Source organism: Mastigoproctus giganteus, chromosome 9 (genome assembly GCF_048544385.1).
Source record: "Mastigoproctus giganteus isolate SK-2022 chromosome 9, ASM4854438v1, whole genome shotgun sequence".
Lineage (NCBI taxonomy): Eukaryota > Metazoa > Arthropoda > Arachnida > Uropygi > Thelyphonidae > Mastigoproctus > Mastigoproctus giganteus.
The window spans coordinates 144,233,634-144,255,069 of NC_143583.1; the positions used below are offsets into that span (position 1 = coordinate 144,233,634).

At 34.6% G+C, this 21,436-nt stretch overlaps 1 protein-coding gene across 3 annotated transcripts in view; it reads right to left on the reverse strand.

The window, feature by feature from the left end:
• The window catches only part of Vha44 (V-type proton ATPase subunit Vha44), a 249,734-nt gene that overhangs the window by 173,533 nt on the left and 54,765 nt on the right, over positions 1–21,436 (reverse strand). For all 3 annotated transcript variants that reach the window (XM_090381677.1, XM_090381676.1, XM_090381678.1), the window contains exons 5-6: positions 17,836–17,930; positions 7,079–7,170 (exon numbers count right to left, since the gene is read on the reverse strand). In XM_090381677.1, the coding sequence (XP_090237803.1) occupies positions 7,079–7,170; positions 17,836–17,930 (187 nt within the window). The remainder of the gene's footprint in view (positions 1–7,078; positions 7,171–17,835; positions 17,931–21,436) is intronic.

The window sequence follows — 21,436 nt, forward strand, 5'->3', positions numbered from 1 at the left end:
GCAAACATTCTCACATCCACCTCTCTCTGAATCACTGGTAGCTGATAAACTGAATGAGTATTTTACATCTACATTCACACATGAGGAGTTATTCAATGAGGGGAGTGCCAAAAGTTTATCAAATGCTAACAGGCAGCTAAGTGGTTTTGTAATAACTGAGAGCAAAGTGGAGAAGAAATTGTTGAACTTAAACATAAAGAAGGCACCTGGGGGGGGGGATCTATCCAGTTATATTAAAGGAGGCAAAAAAGGAAGTAAGCAAACCCTTAGCCATAATTATGAGGGTTTCCTTGGACTCGGGGGAGGTCCTATGGACTGGAGGTGTGCAAATGTATCACCAATTCACAAAGGGGGATCATCAAAAGGTGACACAAATAACTACAGACCTGTTAGTTTAACTTGTGTTCCAGGGAAAATAATGGAATCACTGGTTAAAGCAGCATTGCAGGATCATTTAGACAACACTGCAATAATAGTTAAGATACAACATGGGTTTGTTAAAGGGAGGTCTTGTCTGACCAATTTGATCGGATACTATGATGTGGTCACAAAAGAACTGAATGCCAAAAACAATTTTGATATCATATACTTGAATTTCAGGAAAGCTTTTGATACTGTTGCACATGGAAGACCGCTGTATAAATTGGAGAGGTATGGCATTAAGGGTAAGTTTCTACAATGGATAAAGGAATGGTTGAGTGTGAGAGACGACAGAGAGTGGTAATCAATGGACACTGCTCTTCGTGGACAAATGTTATTAGTGGAGTTCCCCATGGTTCAGTGTTGGGCCCATTGTTGTTTTGTATATTTATCAATGATATTGATGAAGGTATATCAGGTTTAATGTCCAAGTTTGCAGATGATACAAAAGTTGGCAGGGTTGTTAACAACAGTAAAGACAGTATGCTACTCCAACTGGATCTAGATAAGTTGGGAAAATGGGCTGAGAAGTGGCAACTGAAGTTTAACATTGACAAATGCAAAGTACTGCATATGGATAGCAATAACCAAAGAGAAACATGCCAACTGTGTGGTACTACATTCAGGGAAGTGGAAAGTGAAAAAGACCTGGGTGTAATTGTGCAGTCAAATATAAAGTTCACTGAACAGTGCAGACGGGCTGCCAGGGCAGGTCATGGAGTCTTGTCAATGATATATAGGAATTTTGCTAGCAGAGACAGGGAGGTGATTATCCCATTATACAAGGCAATGGTCAGGCCACACCTAGAGTATACAGGTCTGGAGGCCTCATTTTAGGAAGGATGTAGATTTGCTTGAGCATGTACAAAGAAGGGCAACAAGATTGGTGAGGGGAACAAAAGGGTGCTCTTACCAAGAAAGGCTTAAGTTCTGCAAATTGCAGCACCTGGAGAGTAGACACTTGTGAGGTGATCTGATTGAGGTATATAAGGTCTTGAATGGGTTGAGCAAGCTGAATGATGATGGGAGTCTTCCTCTTGCTCAGACTAAGAACCTGAGGGGGCACAGTTTCAAATTGAGAAAAGATAGTTGTAGAATAGATATGTAGAATTTGCCTTTAGCTAGTGGGTAGTTGATTGGTGGAACCAGATTCCATCTTTTGTTGTGGAAGCTAATAGCCTAAATAAATTTAAGGCTGAGCTGGACAGGCATTTGGAACGAATGGAGGGGTGAAATGGGAGGGGTTTTTTTTTTTTTTTTTTTTTTTGGCTGATGCTGCATAAGATTGCTTTCTTGCATCATATGCCTCTACTAATGCTAATTCTAAATACTTACATAATTTAAACACACTGGTAAGACAACATTTCAGCATCATAAAGTGTTTAACATTTCACATTTTTCTGTTGCAGATTTTCCTAGTTTAAAGAAAAATTTGGTATTCATTCACTGCTCTCCATTGAAAAATGACACGGAATAGTAATGCTATTAATGAAACTGGTTCCAACAAAAGATGGAAGCTGGTTCCACCAATCAACTACCCACTAGCTAAAGACAAATTTCCACATATAACTTAAAATGATGCCGCATTGCTAATATTCTGTTCATTCAGATTTGGCTATGTATTATCAATGCTTTCGCACTACACTTATACATAGTGAAACTGGTTGGTAATTGCAGCTTGTCAAACTACTGGACAATCTCTGTACCACCATCTATCGGAGGAAATTTGAAATACAAAATAACACTTCCATTTATTTTCAAAAACTCATCAAACATGACCACAACAGCACCAGTCCAGAACCTTTATTGTTACACCTTGTATATGATAAGTAAAATAAAAATTAAAAGAACATACCTTAAAATTGTATATATACAAATTCACTCAAACATTTTTAAATTGAGTTATTTAACTGATACAGGACTTGTATCCATTTTTCATAGCACAGAAAAAAAGTCTAATGACAGGTGTTGATTTCTCAAATTGTAAGCCTACCACATGGTCTACCATGATGTGTACCATGATAGAATGATGTACTATAGCAGTGTGCAAAATTTAAGGACCAATCAGGTTTTCACCTGTAGCTTCTCATAGGAATGGCCTGGATATGGGAAAAGCATACCAAAGGAACCCCCGTGAGGTACAGAAATTATGAAGGAAACAACACCAACACAACAACGGATACAAAACAGTACATTGGGACTTTATTCAAAAATGACAACATAGCACTGGCTGCTATGATACAGATGCATCATTGCTAAATGATGGGACAAAGGGAAGAGGTGGTCCTCGATGGGAGATATGTCTACGCCTAATGTCGATGCAGGCTTTGCTCCGCCTGTCCATACTTAGGACAATGTTGTTGATAAGTTCTTGCGATAACATCGTCCATTCCTCTGTCAGCACCATCTTCAGCTGGTGAACATTTTCTGGTGGGTGTGGATGTGCCGCTAGGTGTCTCCCCAGAGCGTCCCATATGTTTTCGATAGGATTTAGATCGGAAGAAGAGGGCAGGTCCATCCATACAAACGTCCTCACTTTCCAAAAGCATATCAACAGCTGCAGTGTGATGGGGTGTGCGTTATCATCCATAAACACAAACTCGGAGTCAATGCACTCTCGGAACAGACGCACATGGGGAAGGATTACCTCAGTACAGTAGCGTGCACCGGTTACAGTACCGCCTTTCAGTATCTGGAGTTATTTATGTCCATCCAAGATAACGCCTCCCCAGAGGAGAACACCTCAACCGCCATATCGATCCCTTTCAGTGATGTTTGCGGGGTGATACCGTGTGCCAACCTCTCGCCAGATTAGCTGACGTCCAGAATCGCTGCTGAGACTGAATCTACTCTCATCAGTAAAGAGTACCCTTAAGTAAAGATTTTTTTGGTTGTAACCTTTAGAAATAGTGTTGGTCCTTAAGTTTTGCACACCAGTATACTAATAAATAACACTTCTCTAAGTATAGAAGTATAATGTTACTTGTTGGTAATGTGGTGCCCCATTCACTGTTTCGGTGATGATTAAATGCATAAGCTGAGAAGCCAAAAGGTGGAAAAACTTAAGCTTCCAAATTGAACAAGCTTGTAGAAATTAATTTCTACAAGATTATCTATAGATTAGGCCGTTTTGCTACAGTAAGACTTACCATAACACGGGAGAAAAAAAAAGAAGTGAAAGGCACTGATCTCTCGAACTGTAAAGCTACCATCATGAGTTGCCCATGATGCACTACTAGTAAGTAATTTCATATTGCAACAGAGCAACTCATGGAGGTAGCCTTACAATTTGAGATATCATTCACTTCCATTATAACTTTGTCCTTACTATTTCTTATTACCTTAGTTATGGGTTTCCAACTTGAGATTTTTAACTAAACCAACACCAAAACATTTTCCCACCTTCCTGACACTTGTTTTCCATATCTTTCCAATTTTTTTTTCAAGATTATTCTTTAGCCACTTTCCCACACCTCTTACTTATGCTTTGTTATTATATATATATATTTTTTCTCTGACGCTAACTTCTTGAATCCATCATAATGTTTTGAATTTGCCATCTTTACAGATCTTTTATATGCATGGTTCTTTTGAAGCTTCTACTAACATTTTCTTAAATTTTAGCCAATTCTTCATCTTAAGTCATGTTAGCATCAGGAATGCAATTTAAACTTTTAATCAAGAAGGTCTCTGTATATGATGGATGTTGGCAAATGAAAATATATTGATTTTTGTTCACTTTAACACTTTCTTAGGGAAAAAAAAAGGCTTTGTACATAAAGGATCATACCAATAATAAAATTACTTGGCACAAATGATTGAATTTTATTAAAATAAATGTACAAAAAATAAGTCAAGAGCGACAAAAAATATACTAAAATAGATAAAAATACAAAGAGTAAAATGAGTTAAAATTATGTAACATAAGAAAGGATAAAATAAGTTAAAAACACAAATATATAAGAGAAGCTTCTGGGGGGGGGATTTTTTGTCAACTAAACCAGTACATGGCAGCACAATATGATTATAAATAGCAGGTTTTTGTTTGTCATATAACAGAGGGTGAAACCAAGAGAGACAATGATGCTAAAAAAAAGTAACTATCCAGGTCTGTTTTTCTCCCCCACACTGTTGTGTCCTCATTTACACAGACAACTTTTAAATTCTTTCATTTGGAGAAGTAATCATAGAAGCCACTAAACTTTTTATATCGACAAAGAGATACTGTGCAAGGTTTAGACATACATGGAAACGTACAGTACATTGACAAGGCAGATAAGAAGTCCTTAGCAAAGAATTCTTTGCTTATGTTAACACCAGAAGAAAGAGATGAACAATATTAGTCCACTAGATGTGAATGGCATAATCTACTGATGATGCTATTCAGGTTGCATCCATAATATATAAAAAAAAGACAATCTAAATAAATATTTTGCATCTACATGCAAAATATTTTGCATGAAGGTTTTAGGGATGGGAACACCAGAAATACGTTATAACAGGGAGATAAATGACTCTGTTATAAATGAGAAGAACATGGAAGAAAAACTGCTGAAGCTAAAAGTAAACAAGGCACCTGTGACTGGTAGAATCTATCCAGTTATTCTCAAAAGCAGCAGCAAAAGAGATAAGCAAAACTGAAAAACGATGACTGCAAGACATGTGTGTGCAAATTTGCTTTCAGCCAGAAAGCAAATAATTATGGAACAAACTACCATCTGCTGTCATGTAAGTAGGTAGTTTGAATAAATTTAAGGACGTATTATTAGAGGGGATGGAGAGATGAGGTGGGTAGAGTTTTATTTTGGTTGATGCTATATAAGCTTGTTTCCTTACATCATTTGCTCTACCACTACTCTCTATTACATGACAAAACTACTATTAATGTCATCTGTGCCATGCATTAGTTTAGATGACAAAGAGGCAAATATTGCCACAAAAGATACTCATTTATTATTTGTAATTCTTATTTTCTCCTCTTTTTATGTTCCATAATATTAACTCATTTACTTTGTGTACTTTTACCTCATATTTTTTATCATATTTCAGTCAGTTGTGCCAAGTAATTTTATTATTAATGCTTTCTTTATACTTTTTATTTTTGGCACTAATTACTATTTTAAATTTGCTCTATACAAGATAATAGCCACTTCAATCTCATTCTCTGTATACAAGTATATCTTCAACTAGCTGTTTTAACATTGCATAACCAAGTACATCATTATATATAACCATAATGATGTACTTGATTATTCTTTACTTGTTTGCTTTTTATTTCCTCCTTAAAAACTTATGGCAATCCTTATGTTAAAATAAAGATAGCCATAAGGGCTTGCCAAAATTCTGATAGTTTTTACCATTATTCTAATAAATGAAAAATGATAAATGAAAGCCCTTAAAATTTAATGCCAAGCACACATTATCTAACTTGTTTTAATTTTAGTATTTATGCTTATTTATTTATGCATATAAATTGTAAATAGAAAAAAATCAATCTTATTTGCTTAACTTTAATAGTTACTTAATGAACAGAAATTAATATAATTTCTTTTTAATTCCAAGCAGTGCTCTTTTTCAGTAGTCTTCTGTGAATGAGATCTTTTGAAGTTAACGGAAAAGTATAACTTAGGTGAAATCTGTTACAAATTAGCATAATTTATAATTTTTATTAAGACAGTTTAGTAATGATTTTTTTTTTAATAAAAAAATTATTTTTCCAGAAAAATGGATCAGTAAATTTTATAGAATGAAAATGGTCTTGATCAGTCAGCAAAAACAGGATTTCACATTATTTAGAGTGGGTCAGTTGAACACATGAGCACTGTGGGTAGGGTATACAACCTGTGACCTTAGGGCTATTTTGTGCAGTCCTCAGCTTTCAGACAAAATAAGTCTACTGCATGATCAATTACCCATATTTATGACTTTCTAACTTTCTTAAGAGAAGTGATAACTGCACATTTCAGAGAAATTAAACTAGCAAATTTAATTTTACATTATGGTCTCCAACCTATTTAAAAAGTCATTTCAGGATACTTTACAAATGATGTGGGTAACATGACCTTCCATTTCAAAGAAATGAAAAATGAGTGTTGTGCATTGAATGATAAATGAGAATTTTTTTGTTTTATACAAAAAAAAAAAAAAAAAAAAAGCGATTTTCCTTATATGTCATGATGAAAACAGTCAAGTGTATTGCACTTTTATGTTCCCCAAAAAAGGAAAGCTTTTTAATGTTAAACTGCATGAGTCTCAAAATTTAAGTGATTTCTTGCAGAAATCACTGAAAGATTTTATTTTATGTGTTGAAAATAAATGTGATGTAATTAATTAACGATTTTTTTGAAATTAAAAACACTATTATACCATGTTGAAGAGAGAGTTTCAACTGCAATCAGTATTGACGATGAGGTGCCAATTGCTAACTGCATACAAGTGAAATAGAACAAAAGTTCTTCACATGTATGCAGGTAGCAGTTGGCATCTTATCATTACTGGTTACAGTTGCAACTATCTCTTCAAAGTGATATAACTGTGTTTTTAATTTCATAAAAATCAACTGGATTTTATTTTCCTCAACTGCACAGAGAAGAATAAAATTTCAAATACATGAAAAACACTGAGTGAAGGAAAGAGAAGAGTTCAAACAAATACTTACGTTGATTTTCGTTCTAAGGATTGCAGGCTACCTTTCAGGCTATTGTAAGCTGAAGCTTTTACTTTCAGATCTGTGTCAATTTGTGTAACTTGCTGTAGCACAAACAGAAAAAAATAATTTCTTATAAAATCCAACTATCTCTATATGTAAAATTCTATGTAATACAGTATTTCCTTCCATAATAGTCATATAATGAGAGGAGTGGATGGCATTTTTTTTTCAAACATTAATATTTAATTTCCATTTATCAGAAATATCATTATGTTATGTACTATACATGTTCATGCAGAATTACTTATAAATTATCCACTATGATAGTACACTGATCTGTTATTCCAAGTTTGAATATTGCTGAAGATTGGACAAAATAATAAAAACCACTTCAACTGTGGCTATATTCACAACTGATCTCAGGCAGAAGCTTAGCCCCTTCATGCACCATTAGTTATTTTAAGTTTTACTGCCTGCACAACATGCAAACTGGCCTACCAATCACTTATATAAATATAAACCATTTAAAATTTCATAAATAACATTAAGTCACGTATTCATCCCATATAATGCCTTTCATACAATATATTTGCAAATTTATTTTTATTGTGCCAAATAACTGGCAATTTAAAATTGAAAATGCTCTGTAATACTATTATTGCATTTGCCTCTTATTTAGTTTTCTTGCTTTTTTGTGGGGCAAAAAAAAAACCACCATTCTTTTAGCAGACAACCACCACTTTCATTGTTATTGCCACTGGCTTTGGCTTCAAGTCATAAAGATGAACTGACTTCATAATGCTGACCTTTCCACACAGTTTGTTTAGGAATAAAAATATTTTTTAGTGTGCTGTACCATTTGTCTGTGCTGCAGTCAAAGTTTTCTGGATGGTGAGTTTAGTTTCTGAACTTAATTATTTATGTGTAAGTTTCCCTTATTTAATTAACTAATTAAATTGCCAACGCTAAATACATGTGACTCCATATAGAATGCTTAATCTAACAAAGTTTTACACCTTTGCGATGTTTATATTTAGTTTAAATTTATAAGAAATTCTTTTATAAAAATGTTAAAACTGTTGCAAAAAAAAAAAGTATGTGATAAGGAAGAGAAAAAATTATTAACTGAAAAAAGAGCAGTCGAAACCTATCTTTACAGTGAGGACGTATTCCTGAAAGTCAGTGTAAAACAAAGTTTGTATGGTACTTATAGAGATGTGTTATAAAATTTTAATTTATTACAATTATAAGAGACAAAATGACCAAAATACAGTGCAGTTAAAATTCTTAATTAGCAGAGGCATATGATGCAAGAAAGCAAGCTTATAGAGCATCAGCCAAAAAAAAAAAAAAAAAAAAAAAAACCCTTTCTGTTTCAACCATCCATTCACTCCAAAAGTCTGTCTAGTTCACGCTTTAATTTATTTCAGCTGTCAACTTCCACAACAATAACAACAAATGGAAGTTTGTTCCAGCAATCAACCACCCGCTGGCAAAAGGCAAATTTCCACACATCTATTAGTAATATAGGCATGTGATGCAAGAAAGCAAGTGTATGAGCTTATGTAGCATCAGTCAAAAAAAAAAAAAATTCACAACCATTCCCTCTAAAAGTTTGTCCAGTTCCTCCTTGAATTTATTTAGGCTATCAACTTCCACAATGACAGATGAAAGTTTGTTCCAGCAATTAACCACCTTCTGACTAAAGGCAAATTTCCACACTTCTATTCTACAGCTGTCTTTCCTCAATTTGAATTTATGGCCCCTTAGGTTCGTATAATCTGAGCAAGAGGAAGAATCCCATCAGAATTCAGCGTGCTCAACCCATTCAAGGCCTTATACACCTCAATCAGATCACCTTGCAGGTGTGTAGTCTCCAGCCACTGCAATTTGCAGAACTTAAGCCTCTATTGGTAAGAGGACCCCTTCGTTCTCCTCACCAATCTTGTTGCCCTTTTCTGTACACACTCAAGCAAATCTACATCCTTCCTAAAATGAGGCCTCCACACCTAATCTACAACTGTCTTTCCTCAATTTGAATTTATGTCCCCTCAGGTGCGGAATCTGAACAAGAGGAAGAATCCATCAGTGCTGAGCTTGCTCAAACCTTTCAAGGCCTTATAGACCTCAATCAGATCACCTCGCAGGTGCCTAGTTTCCAGAATTTAAAAATATTATTACAAAATACACATACATACAGTATTATTGTATAAAAATTAATTATCAGCTTTCTTGAAAAGGTATCAAGAGTTGATTGCCCTGCCTGCAATTTTTTGTAATAATGCATTTCCTAGCAGGGTATCACATCAAGATATCTTCACTTTAGTGCTGCATTCAAAATTTGGGTCATTCTCAGTTATCATATGTAAGGCATCATCAATCTTATTAATAAATCTGTCAACAAACATATCATTATTTTCATATCTTTATTTATTGAGGCTTCATTCTCAAAATGTAATTTTGCTGTTCCAATTTCATCAATTATTCTTTAATTGGGGCCTGTCTCATATATATGAAGTAACTCTTGCACGTTGTTGCTGTTTTCTTCATATTTCACTAGTTGATTGGCAAGATGGACAATGCTATTAACCATCAGATTTTTGTATATTTTCTTCAGCACTATTCAAATCATTACAAGCCTCTGGTCACATATTCTTACATGGCCTTTCATACAACTGGTAGATGCTTCATCTCAAGCCATAATGATGTTCATAAATGCTTTCATAATGTTATAAGACTTCCAAAACTTCTTAAATGATTGTCAATTTTGACCATTATTTGCCTTAGTTAGTTTCTTGTAGATGCATCTCAAGTAGCAGAGCTGAAAATTCGCTATTACATGCTGATCCATTAGTTGACTAACAGCTGTTGTGTTTAACAAAAAGAGCACCACTTCCACAGGAAGTGGTTTCAAAGTTTTCAAGTTAATTATGTGACCAAGGGCACTGTCAACTTTGCACTCCATGTTATTAGCCTCATAATAGTGATTGACTTCGATCCAAATTTCTTTTATGAAACATTCTAGGGAAAAAAATTTTTTTTATCCATGCTTTCGGATTCATAGCTGCCAACTTTTGATTTTTCAAAAAGCTGAAGATTAGACATTTATAAGTAGGAGGGGGAACAAGAGATTTTGGGCTTAAGCAGCAGGCAAAAAAAAAAAGGGAGTTCAATGCAAAAACAAGCAGAAAAAACAACATTTTGTAAAGTCCTCAGTGACCACACTGCACTAGAAATTAAATTACAGACAATGTACACATTTTATATTAAAATACACATACATACAGCATTATTTACCAGCACAGTATACTTTCAAACATTAGCTTACCTATAATCTCTTCTGTATATAGATTTCTGTTTGAATATTCTATTAGACGGCAACTGAGTTTGACTGCTTCAAGAAATATACTGTTGCAGACGCTGCCCTCTTCAAAAAAATGTTGAGTCAAAGCTTTGTTCATAAAAATGACCCTACTGTCTAGACTTGGCGATCAGAAGCATTTCCAAGGCTTCACCAGAAAGAGAAGACTAAACTCAGTTTGTTTTACTAACAAACAAACCGAGCTAGTTTGCTTTTCTAACCTGGCTGAATATTTTCTCACACAACATTACTATGAGAAATTGTTAAAATGCTAGGAGTGACTTTGGATAATTTGTTATATTTCAAGCTTCCTTATGCACTAGCCAGTTCCCCAACCAAGGAGCGCGATACATCAATTCCTCCTTCTTTCATAAGAGCATTATGTTCTCACACTGAAATCAAAAGTCTGATGTTGCAAAACATCTATTGCTTCATCTATTTCTTTATCTTTAATGACACCAAGAAGTATTGGAAGCTTTTGTACAAAAAATTTTTATAGCTGAAAATGATGCACTGCCAGTTGATGACATCTGTGCTATCTTGGCATTTATAAAAACTTCATTTTGCAATGGGGACTTGTGCACCATGCAGTCACATGAAGCAATAAAGTAATTTCTCACTGAACAAAAGAATCTTCTCCTCTTGTTTCAGACTCTCCATGACATTGGCAGTAGAAATGCCTATGACTAAGTTTGAATCATTCTTCTGGTTTACTATGATATGGTAATCAACTTTATTCAAAGCAGAAAAGAGGAATATGAACAGCCTTCTATATGAGTGGGGGATAACATTCCTAGGATTATGAATTTTTTTGGCCTGTTTAAGATTGCTTTCACCAGAAGTCTGTGATTCAGAAATTTATTTTCTTAGGGAGTTCATTAACTTGTTTTCTTTCAAAACTTCTTTTGAACACATTGGACAGACAACTTGTGTAGTTGAGAACCACTAATATTCATAAAATTGAACAAATGCTAACATATTGTGATTTTCTCTTGTAGAGGATCCATGGCCTCATTTTGAATTTAAAATCAATAGCATGAATTTAAACCAAATAAAAATAAACCAAATATAAAAAAGCCCTCATCAAGCTTTGGGAATTCATCTCCCTTTATACTTCTAATTATTCGCCATGCAGGATTTAGGATCAACGCTTGCTTTTATTCCTTGATCCTCTTGCATGCAAGGTTTATTTATTTCTTTCAATACTATTCCAATTACATCTTAACTGGATGCAGTTATTCCTGAAAAAAATCTCAGGTAAGAGAATTTCTGACTTAAAATATATTTCTAGAATTTAATATTCCTATAATATTTCTATTTTTATTTGGTTTAAATTCATACTATTGATTTTAAATTCAAAATAAGGACACAGATCCTCTACAGGTGAAAATCACAATAAGTTAGCATTTATCCGATTTTAAGAATATTAGCAGGTCTCGACTACAAGTTGATGTCCAACACATCTAAATCAAGTTTCAAGACTACAGGATTCCCATAATGATTTTATCATGATGTTAACTTCTTGATTTGGATATGAGTCTGTGCCACTCATTAGTGATCATTTGTTGTACTTTTCAATTTGGTAACTCTAAAAAGTACTCATATAACTTTTCTGACCACTTCTAACCTCTTTAACCCTACAAGTTGGGGCGCCCCCTAACTGTTACAAAAAATGTTGGGACCACACCTGTCAGGTATAAACTTTCTTTTTAATTTCTGGAAAAAAGTTTATGGATTTTATAAATTCTGCTTCAGTATGTCAATATTTCATATTTTCTTAATGGATTGCAATACTTATTATATATGCATTTTTTTTTTAAAATGCATATAGTAAGTACTGTATTTTTACACCTTTCATTTTTAAAAAAAATATTAATTCTGTTGGAAATTAAAAAAAAAAAAATTATAAGCATACAATACATAGATGAAGCTATTTGCCTATTTTATTTTCCAGTTTAAAAAATAATAAAATATAAATTAAAATTAAAATGTTCAAAATTTAAAACACACACGAGCATATATTTCTGCTTATTATGTGTATAAAGAGTTTTAACAATTTTTTAAAAATATGCATATATTATATGCTTTTATTCACTTAATTTTCACATTTTTTCCAAATTTATTAAATTTTTATTAATTAAATTACTGCCATTCACAATTTATTTCAAATTTGCCTTCCACAAAGCATGCATGATATTTGAATAGTATACTGTCACTAATTCTCTATCACAAGTGATTATCATATTCAGTGTTTAATATTCAAAAATAATAATGAATATTTCATATGAATCTTTCAAAGAGACTTACTTTATAACCATTAGAAACTAATAATATTCATTAGATCATGGGGTATACATTTATAAATAAATAACTTGAACAAGAAACAAACACAATAATCCTAAGCTTTGTAGTGCCAGAAGCACTACAAAGGCACTAAATCCATGTCAGTTTTACTACAAGTTAAATATAGAACAAAAGCTGTACCAACTGGTTGACTGCACTATAACTGTAGGAAAATGATAAATACAAATTCAAAAATCATATCAAGTAAAAATTTGTCTATACTTAGGAAAGGTACAAATTTTTATCTTCAACCAACAATTAATGCAGGCTCACTATTTTCAAGTTATAGCTTTAGTACCATGACTGTATGCTCAAACAAACTTTCAGATTGCCACTGTTCTACCAGTCTAGTTACACAGTTAACCAAAGGCAGCAAACATGAACAATGGCTTGCATCAATTGAAATTTAAATCTATCTTTCCTTTCAACAATAAATGGCTATCACATATTCATCCGCCTTCATAGGAATGCATGCAGCTGCCTTCGTATTATAATATCATGTTAATAAGATGACAGGGAAAGCCTACTACCACCTCAATATTTTCTATTATTACCCTTGCTAGTCCAGTTTTTAGGCTTACCATAACTGCATTATCAACATTAAATGCACAGCTTTTCGAGGAAATCCCACGTGCTTTCAGGTTGCTCAGAAGATGCCCAATGTTGGTCCCTGTAGAGTCAACATCCATTGCTGTTCCTGAGAGCGAACTGATTTCAATTTTATTTTTTAATTACAAAGGGGATAAAATTATAGGCATAAAATACATAGATGAAGCTATTTGCCTATTTTATTTTCCAGTTTAAAAAATAATAATAAAATATAAATTAAAATTAAAATGTCCAAAATTTAAAACACACACGACCACAATGTGATATTGCTTAGAATCACTTTGATTACTGCCATCTGTAGCAATTGAAAATGGTCCACATTTTGAGAGTATCACAACCTCTTCTTTGCTTAACCTTCCAGTTTTGCTAATAATGCCTACTGTTTCAACAACTTTTTTTTTTCTTTTTTTTTTTTTTTTTTTTTTGATATTTCACTACTGTAAAATATTTATGAACAAATGCACCCGTGGTGAATGAGGTTAAGCATATGCAGGCAAAGAATTTTCAGCTCCAGCAAATGGATAAGTTTTTGATAAATTTTTGCCGACTTGACTTGTCATATTTAAAATTGACTTAATTGTCATATTAAACTATATTCTATAAGTAGCTTTATAGTCCTAGTCACACTCCTTAGTTTATTTTTAATTTAGCTAGAGATTTTGTAAATTACTACTTAACATATGTAGAACCTTTATCCATTTGAAACTTGTCACCTAGATCGTATGGTATAGCATAGCGTATATCTCGAATTTGATAGCATCAGATATAACGTAAAACTTGATAGCGTAATACGTATCACTGCATTTAGGAATCTGTTAGCTTAATGTAGTGTTGACAATTGATCAACTAAATTTATTAATCTTATTAATTTTCATTGTTAATCAATTAAGTTGAATTTAAATGGAAATCATGCATCAGACCAGAGTAGAAACCAATGAACACAAAGTAGTGGGACTGCTGTGGCTTGCAGGAGAATCAAAGGGGGCAATTCTCCAAGGCATCATAATTTTAAAAAATGTGCAACTTGTGAAGTGTATGCTGATCCTTCTGGAACAGAACATGATCTAGCCAAGAAGAATATCTTTGTGTGTGTGCTAGTTGCAGAGAGTATGAAGAAATTAGGCACCAACTCAGCATTCTAATGAGTACCTATAATATTTTGAGGAGTAGGACGTATGCCCTCAAAGGAATTCAAATGGGGGATCCACCAAGCTCTCAGCTGACCAACTCAATACCAGAGCTCACGATTGTGCATCAGGCAACACAGCTGAATAATTCAAGGCAGAATGTGCTTGAGCTAGTGGTTTAGTGACTCAATTGTTAGGGAAATGGAAAATATATTGTGCAAAAAGGATCGGTGGAATAGGATCAGGGTATTTCTGCCAGTGGCAAAAGTTGATGACATCATAGAGCAGATATCATCTTTAAGGGCACAAAAGGTGTATTTTTTACAAGTTGGCAGTAATGACGTTAAGAGTAGGAGATCTGCAGACTTACTTAACAAGTACAGGTCAATGCTGAAAAAAAGTTGCAAGTTAAGGTTAAAATTGACAGTGTCTGCAATTCTGTCCAGACATGATAAGAGGGAGTATATTGATGAGAGTCTTGTCAATCAATTTGGCCATGGAGAGACTGTGCAAGGCTCATGAGGTAGAATTTTTCTCAGTGTGGGTTGTACTTGTTAACAGGAGAGACTGCTTCTAGAGGGATGGGATGCACTTAAATAGAAAGAGTGCAAGAATATTTGCTGATGCTATCAAGGCAGTGTTAGGTGGGTTGGAAAACTGCTAGCTTGGGATTCACAGACTAATAGATTAACAGTAACTGCAGGCAGAGGTGAAAGTAATTCTTGCACTGTTTCTATTGGAATGAGCAGCACTCACTATCTGGCAGAGTAGATTATACACTAGCTGATTCAGAAGCCTCCTAGAGAGTTATCAATAGGTTTGTTCCAGTGGAACATCTAGTGGCCAGCCTGTGAATGTTATAGAACTGTACCTTCGAAATGTAAGGAAGAGTAGATCTCACCATGATGTCCATCATAACCTCAAAAGACACCAATCATACTGCATGATGGAAGAGATGTGGGGGGTTGCTGGAGCTCTACTCTGGAAACTAATCATTGGTACCAACACTTCAAGCCTCCAATAAGCAAAGTGGTGGTATTGCACTGGTTGATGAGCGTTATCTACCCCTAGTATTGTCTGGTAACACAAAGGGGTGGCATTCTTTCATGTGGTGTGGGTACTACACCTCAATCCCCCCCTTACTTTGGTTTGTACCTTGGTGGTCACCTACAGTATGCTAGGTGACGTATTTCAAGACTTGCACATAGGGGTTATGCCCAGGGTTACTAACAACCCCATCATCTTGAAGGTGCGAGCAGAGAATTTGCCTGTCACAGACAAACTGGACTTTGCTGAAATTACATCCACTTTGCTTGAGGTGTCAGTCCATCAGTGTTTTACACTCCCAGGTAGCAAGCCTGATTTACATACCTGAGAGAATGTCTGTGACAGCCTCAAGGACTAAAAGGTATACTTGGTTGACAGTTTCATATGTTTTCTGCTTATGCTGAAGTGTAGTATTTTCCACAAGAAGAAAAGTTAATCAATTAAGTTGAATTTAAATGGAAATCATGCATCAGACCAGAGTAGAAACCAACGAACACAAAGTAGTGGGACTGCTGTGGCTTGCAGAAGAATCGAAGGGGGCAATTCTCCAAGGCATCATAATTTTAAAAAATGTGCAACTTGTGAAGTGTATGCTGATTCTTCTGGAACAGAACATGATCTAGCCAAGAAGAATATCTTTGTGTGTGTGCTAGTTGCAGAGAGTATGAAGAAATTAGGCACCAACTCAGCATTCTAATGAGTACCTATAATATTTTGAGGAGTAGTTGATGACATCATAGAGCAGATATCATCTTTAAGGGCACAAAAGGCGTATTTTTTACAAGTTGGCAGTAATGACGTTAAGAGTAGGAGATCTGCAGACTCACTTAACAAGTACAGGTCAATGTTGAAAAAAAGTTGCAAGTCACAAGAAGAAAAGGTAAAATTTTTTGAAGATAGTTTACTGAATTTTAATTATTTAGTTTGTGAAAAAAAAACATCATTGTGTGTGTGTGTTTACTGATAAAATTTTGTACAGATAAAGTTTTTCCTATAAAATTTTATCCTAAAGGAATGTTATAATGGATTTTGTATTATGTTCACAGTTTGGGACATAAGGAAAGAAAAGTAACCAGGATGCACAGTATCTTTAAGCTGATGACATTTAATCAGCTCTTTATAAAATGTTATCTGATAATGAAATTGAATAGAAATTTCGGATTCTGAATCTCATTCAAATGACAAAAAAAATTCAATTTGGGGGAGGGGAGAAGACAAAGAACTTATAGATATGTTATAGAGAAACAGATAAAAGTGAAAAACAGATTCAACATGCTAAACTTTATAGACAGAGAACCTGATGAACTATGGGAAGAAATGCAACACTGTAAAGGAAGAAGATAAAAAACAAGTTCACAAACTTACAAAGAAGAAAAGGGGTAACAGAGTGGCTGTTAGAACAAACTATCATAATCCACAATCACAGAGGAGAGGAAAAAATCCACAGACAATTTCAAGTCGGTAAACTAAATGTACACTTTTAACATCATGCAAGAAAGGATAATGGTATCTGAACCAAGAAATCAATTGTGGGGTGGGGGGGATAAGGAATTTCATGCCTAGGCAGTGGGATACCTAAAGAAAAGAAAGAACCAGACAGAGGCAGTTGAGAGAGAGAGAGAGAGAGAGAGAGAGAGAGAGAGAGAGAGAGAGAGAGAGAGAGAGAGAGAAAGAAAATAATATGCAACAGATCTGTATAAACAGAGCTGTACAACTGATACTGGACCACTGTGAATTACAGTGGAAGTGGAGCAGAATGGAGGACAGTACTGATCAAACTGCCCAAAGGATTGCCAAGAGTTGAAACTGGCTCGACAGGATGTAAGAACAGTATGTAACAATGAGACATTTATTAAAGGTCTCATTCTGTAATGCTTTCAGTTCTCTTAAAGTTGCTTCCTAATAGGATCTATGAAAAGAGACAAAATCAATTTTTTAAAAGTAATTTTGAGTTTAACATATAAAACTGCAGTCAAGCAGCTGATTATCACTACCTGTTGGATTAAGTTTTCAGTATTCAGCAGAATGTGGAAATGCAAGGTGCTAAACCAGAAGATATACTGAATGAAAAACATATTTTTATCATACATGTCTTAAAAAACACTTAAAAGTACTTTTTAAGACATCCACATCTCTTTTTCAGGCAAGAAACACTAAAAAAATTCTGCTGTAAGAATTCTTATCATGGTCTGACAATGAATATAACTATCTGTAATCTGCCAATCAATTTACTATTAAATATATTGGCAATAAAGATAAATATAGAAGTATATTATTACCTTGTGTATTATGTCTGAAATACTACTTAATGACTGCTTTACTGGATACTTGGCCATATCCCATGAGAAACGAGTTACGTAAGTTGCCAAATCCACTATAAATAAGAAAAATATTATAATGTAAAAGGCATTGTAGAATTGACGAATAATAATCATCTCAAACTGTATTTGTTAAAATTTCACAGTTTTAAAATAAAGTATAATGAAGTTGCAAGAATAAAAACAAATTGAAAATTAGAGGAAAATGACCAAAACAGAAGTCCTATTACTTGTCCATTAAAAAGTATACTTTTAATAGACAAACTGAATGCATTTGAAATGTTTTACATTTCAAATGCATTCAATTACCAAATAATGCACTTCAAAGTTAAAAATTTCTATACAAATACTTCAACATTTAATATTTATATGACAGATGGCCATGAGAACTGAACACTGTGAGCTGATGGCTCAGTGTTCAGTTCTCATGGCTATCTGATATAATTTTAGAAAGTTTAGGATGGAGAGCAAATTGATAAAACACTGTGAGCCGATGATTCATGGTGTTCTATAAATTCATTCCCCCCTTAAACTTTCTAAAATTCATAGATTCAATCTAAGAGGATAGTCAAGTTAATTAATCAACCTCACTAACAAAATCACTTCCCTTTAATATAGACATTCAGTTTCTAACTCAAGCCTTTTCTATAAACATTTCCATGAGCACTGTTCCGAATTATAATCTGCAATTTCATTTCTTTCTTCAAAAGCAATCCAAACTCATGGCTCAACTCATCAACATCCATTCACAGTTCAACTCCAAACTTGCTGAAATAACATTTCCTCTCCCTCATTTACCTCTTCTCCTTCTCCTTCTAGTTTTTTTTTCTTTTTTGGCAACTTTCCTTATGCATTTTCCAAAAATTACAATCTCTAAAAATTGAACTCCAACATCAGCAAGTATTTTTTTGTCTTTTCAACTTTCAAGCCACACACAATGCTGGTGTATTACATGTTTCAATACCTTGCAAGTTCAGAGTAACCATAATTATTATTTTTTTTTCTATAAACATTAAAGTATCTCTTAACAGTTTTGCTTAAGGATGCACCGATTAAGCAGTATATAATTGGTAATAGGCCTAATCAGCTCCTTGGCTGATTAATCGTTAATCGGTTTTATTAATGGGCCATTTCCTGCTAAATTTAAGCCAGTTAATCACTACCAAGAGATTCATCAGATAGCTTTGATAAAATAAAATGGATTAAGTAAACATTTTCTGAGTTCAGCTGCTGCTATAGCCAATTTATTTTTATTAATACAGAGAATACAATAAAAAAAATGCAACTTAACAGGTATTTTAATCAAATTTATTATCTTTTTTAACACAGTACAAAGGAAAAAACAAAAGTAGTTTTACACAGAGTAATCAAAATTGGATACTCTTAAATTGTAATACAAAAACATCAGCATTTCCCCATTTTCAGGGCATAGCCTGTTTCTTGTTTGTTCATACAAATTACCACCAGTACTAAATATTTTTTCACTTTCAACTGATGAAGCTGGTGCACTTAAATATTACAAAGCCAATTTACTCAGAAGGGGTAGTTTGTCTCACGTGTTTTTCCACAACAGAAATGGGCTATTATTTCTAGGCAGTAATGGCAAATTTAAATACTGATTCAATTCTTAAGTGCAACACTGAATAATGCTTGTTTTTTTTTTTTAAAGTAATGCTTCTCTTTTGAACTTTGGGTGACATTTCTTCTGTTCCTTCGTTTTGAACACTATCTGTCTTAGCAGAAGCTAATTCAACAAACAAATTTGAAAAAGTCATAGTAAAGCCTGGGGTATCTCAAACTTTAGTATAACTGGTTGAAGCATATCTGGTTGAAATATCATCAAAAGAATCCCCTCTTACCTCCATTTGATCTTGCTCCAGAACTTCTAAAACCCATTCCTTTATTTTGTTTTTCATATCACTTCTTTGAAATTATCTTAAATCTATAAAAGTAGTAGTAGTAGTAATAGCAGCATCTGATGCAAGAAAGCAAATGTATGAGCTTATGCAGCATCAGCCAAAAAAAAAAAAAAACACACCATTCCCTCCAAATGCATGTCCAGTTCCTCCTTAAATTTATTCAACCTATCAACTTCCACAACGACAGATGGAAGTTTGTTCCAGCAATTAACCACCCGCTGGCTAAAGGCAAATTTCCGCACATCTATTCTACATCTGTCCTTTCGTAATTTGAATTTATGACCCCTTAGGTTCGTAATCTGAACAAGTGGAAGGATCCCATCAGAATTCAGCGTGCTAAACCCATTCAAGGCCTTATACACCTCAATCAGATAACCGCGCAGGTGCCTAGTCTCCAGCCACTGCAATTTGCAGAACTTAAGCCTCTCTTGATAAGAGGATCCCTTCATTCCCCTCACCAATCTTGTTGCCCCTCTCTGTACACGCTCAAGTAAATCTACATCCTTCCTAAAATGAGGCCTCCAGACCTGTACGCAGTACTCAAGGTGTGGCCTGACCATTGCCTTATACAGAGGGATAATCACCTCCTTTTCCCTGCTAGCAAAATTCCTATATATCATTGACAAAACCCCATGACCTGCCCTGGCAGCCTGTCTGCATTACTCAGAAAACTTCATATCTGCCTGCACAATTACTCCCAGGTCTTTTTCATTTTCTACTACCTTAAGTGTAGTATCTAAAAAATATATAAATTCATACACCGACCATTGAATAAAATTTAAAATTTAATATGACTACAATCTTTACAAAAAAACATTTACAATAAACTATTGCGGAATGCTAAAAACTGTAATAAAAGATCATTTACAATAAAATTTGCTAAAATATAAAACATTAAAAGCGCTAAAAACCTGAAGCTTTCGGGAGCGTCAGCTCCCTTCTTCAACAGTGATATGACTTCCTGCAACATCTCCTTAAGTAGCAGGCTCACGGTACCTCCACACGTGGTATTTCTCCAAGTGGTTTAATCGGCACATGGTCAGAACTGGAAGCGGAAATGTCTCGGGAGCGTGGCAAAGAAAATCGTTCATCCGACCTTAATATAATTGTTTCAAAGATAGGATTAATACGTATACCTCTATCTCTATTCATGATATTCCTACTGGATGAATTAATCCGTAAACCCTCGAGCCATTTACGCTCCCAGTATCCATGTGCACGATCCAAAATAATAGCGCCCTCCGGGGAGATTTGATGCTGCTTCTCCCAAAAATGTTCAGCCACAGCAGACTTGTTGTATTCAGCAGTTCTTATGGCATTTAAATGTTCCCCCAGACGATCCCTGAGCCGTCGTTTTGTTTCCCCCACATAACACTCCCCACAATCCGGGCATTCTATTCTATAAACCACTCCACTACTAAGATCTTTTGGTATGCGGTCTTTGACCTGAGACACAGCTGTGCACAGCCTCCACCCGGGAAGCTGTACACAGCGTGTCCCATAACCCCGTAAAATTCTTGCCAGATGTTCAGTAAGGCCCGGATAGTAGGGGATGTATGCGGTGGCTACCGGAACGAATGACTCCCTACGTTCGGACACTCCTCTACTATATCTATCCAGGATCCTCTGGGGGTATCCGCACT